General features: G+C 63.2%; 1 protein-coding gene across 1 annotated transcript; it reads left to right on the top strand.

Moving 5' to 3' along the window:
• Nucleotides 1-1,473: 1,473 nt before the first annotated feature.
• On the top strand, nucleotides 1,474-1,881 carry EMIHUDRAFT_255571 (hypothetical protein; the record flags this gene model as incomplete). Its single annotated transcript, XM_005772223.1, has 1 exon — nucleotides 1,474-1,881. A coding segment is annotated over one exon (408 nt), but the record flags the coding sequence as incomplete, so codon positions are not given.
• Between the last annotated feature and the right edge of the window lie 35 nt (nucleotides 1,882-1,916).

Here is a 1,916-nt window from a genome sequence, read left to right as displayed (position 1 = left end):
TGGGCGTGTCGAGTCGGATGGGCACGGCTTGAACGCCGCCTGCGCCTCTGGGCCGTGAGGCACGTCTCTGCTTGTGACGAGCTCGGTCGCCAGCGGATTGCCCGGGCGCTTGGGCCGATAGCCGGGCGAGGAGGTGGTGGCCTGCTCGCGCTCGAGGTGCAGCTCGACCAGCTCGTCCTCCAAGCCAGTCTCCGAGTGCTCGCTCAGCATTAAGCACGCGCGGAGCTTGGAAAGGGGGGCTCGCGAAGCTTCTTGTAGCAGATACGCACGAAAATGCGATGTAATGGGGGAGGGCGCGCGTTTCGCGGCGGCCGCCCGCAACAGATTGGAAGATGAGCGATGAACCATTACAGTCGTCCTCGAGTAGTAGTTGGGTTGTGGCTCGGTATCATTTTGAGTGGCTATCTTTTTCAGTGTATATGTATGTATATCTCTTCTAAGGGTTTCTCGGGGTTTTAGCCCCCCCGCTACCCAGTTGCACTCGTGCGACGTAGCGGGGGGCCACGACTACGTTTACGAAAACATAAGTAGTCCCGCGAGGTGTGAATTTGGCCGCCCAGTTAGCCCCCTTGTGAGTCTTTCGGTAAGCGCGGGTTTAGCGCGGGTTAGTGCTCACTAACCCGGCACGGGTCAGCACGGCCACGGGTCAGAATGGGTTACCATAACCCGGCACTAACCCGGCACTAACCCGGCACTAACCCGTGCGGCTGGGGGGCATACGTCAGCATGGGTCTGCGCCGGGTTAGGGGTGGGTTAGGGCCGGGTTAGTGCAGCGCACCCCGGGTTAGAGCTGGTTGGCGAGAGGAAACGGCTGCGGCGGGCATCGAAAGCGGCTGCGCGGTGTACATCGAAAGCCTGGGTGGGCGGCCGGTACGTCTGGGACGAGGATCGCTCGTGCTGGAAGTGGACCGTGTACGTCGACTAGAGCACGTCCCTCCTCACTGCTCCGTGCGCGCCTGACGCCCAGTCGACACACCTCCCGGTGCGCCCATGGCCTCCGCTGCAGTGGCAGTGCGGGCTGCAGGGGGCCCGGCCCTCAACGTGTGCCAGTGATGGCCCTAGGGAGGAGTGCGCTGAGGGCGGTACATATAGATCCTGTGGCATGAGACTGTCCCGCTCGCCATGCGCCCGCGGCTGTGGTGTGGCGAGTGAGTGAACGCACGAGAGAGGGGTGGAACGAGCCGTAACCCAATCCCAAGCCTAACCCAGACTAACCCGAGACTAACCCGAGACTAACCCGGCGCTAACCCGCGCTGCTCGGGGCACGGGGGCATACGTTAGGATGGGTTAGTGTCGGGTTAGTGCCGGGTTAGCGTGATAGCGTCGGGTTATATGTAACCCTGTTCTAACCCGTGCTGACCCGTTCTTTGTTGTTGAAACCCGGGGCTAACCCGCGCTTACTCACGGACTCACTTTCTTTCAACACAGGGGTGTCGGCTCCGCTGATCCGCGTGATCGCGCGCGAATGTCGAAATGATTTCGCATCTCGCGCTCCTGATCGGCGGCGCCTCTGCGCTGCAGCTGCGACCGCGCTGCGGTCACGTGCGCTGCGCCGGCGATTACGAGGCGAAAAATCCGCTCATCTCCCTCCTCGGCACGCTTCTCCCCAGCAAGGGCGGCGAGGCACAGCAGACAGCGGTGGATGCGCTTGCGGACATCGACTGGGAGTCGCCCAAGGCGCGCGGTCTCTCGACGGAGCAGATGGCCGGCCGAATCGACACCGGTCTGCGCGAGCGCGGCTGGTTTGTGACCGGCCGAGGGATGCCGGAGCTCTTCAGCGACAGCTTTCGCTTCTCGGACCCGGACGTGCAGCTGGACGGGTACGAGCCGTACTGTCGGCAGGTCCGCCGGCTCTTCAATCAGGAGACTTCCGCCATGGAGGTGGTCTGCGCTGCAGCCACGGGCCCTCGGGCAAT

Source organism: Emiliania huxleyi (assembly GCF_000372725.1).
Source record: "Emiliania huxleyi CCMP1516 unplaced genomic scaffold EMIHUscaffold_3614, whole genome shotgun sequence".
NCBI classification, from domain to species: Eukaryota; Haptophyta; order Isochrysidales; family Noelaerhabdaceae; genus Emiliania; species Emiliania huxleyi.
Note: the sequence above shows the minus strand (reverse complement) of the source record. Positions and strands in the feature narration are given on the sequence as shown.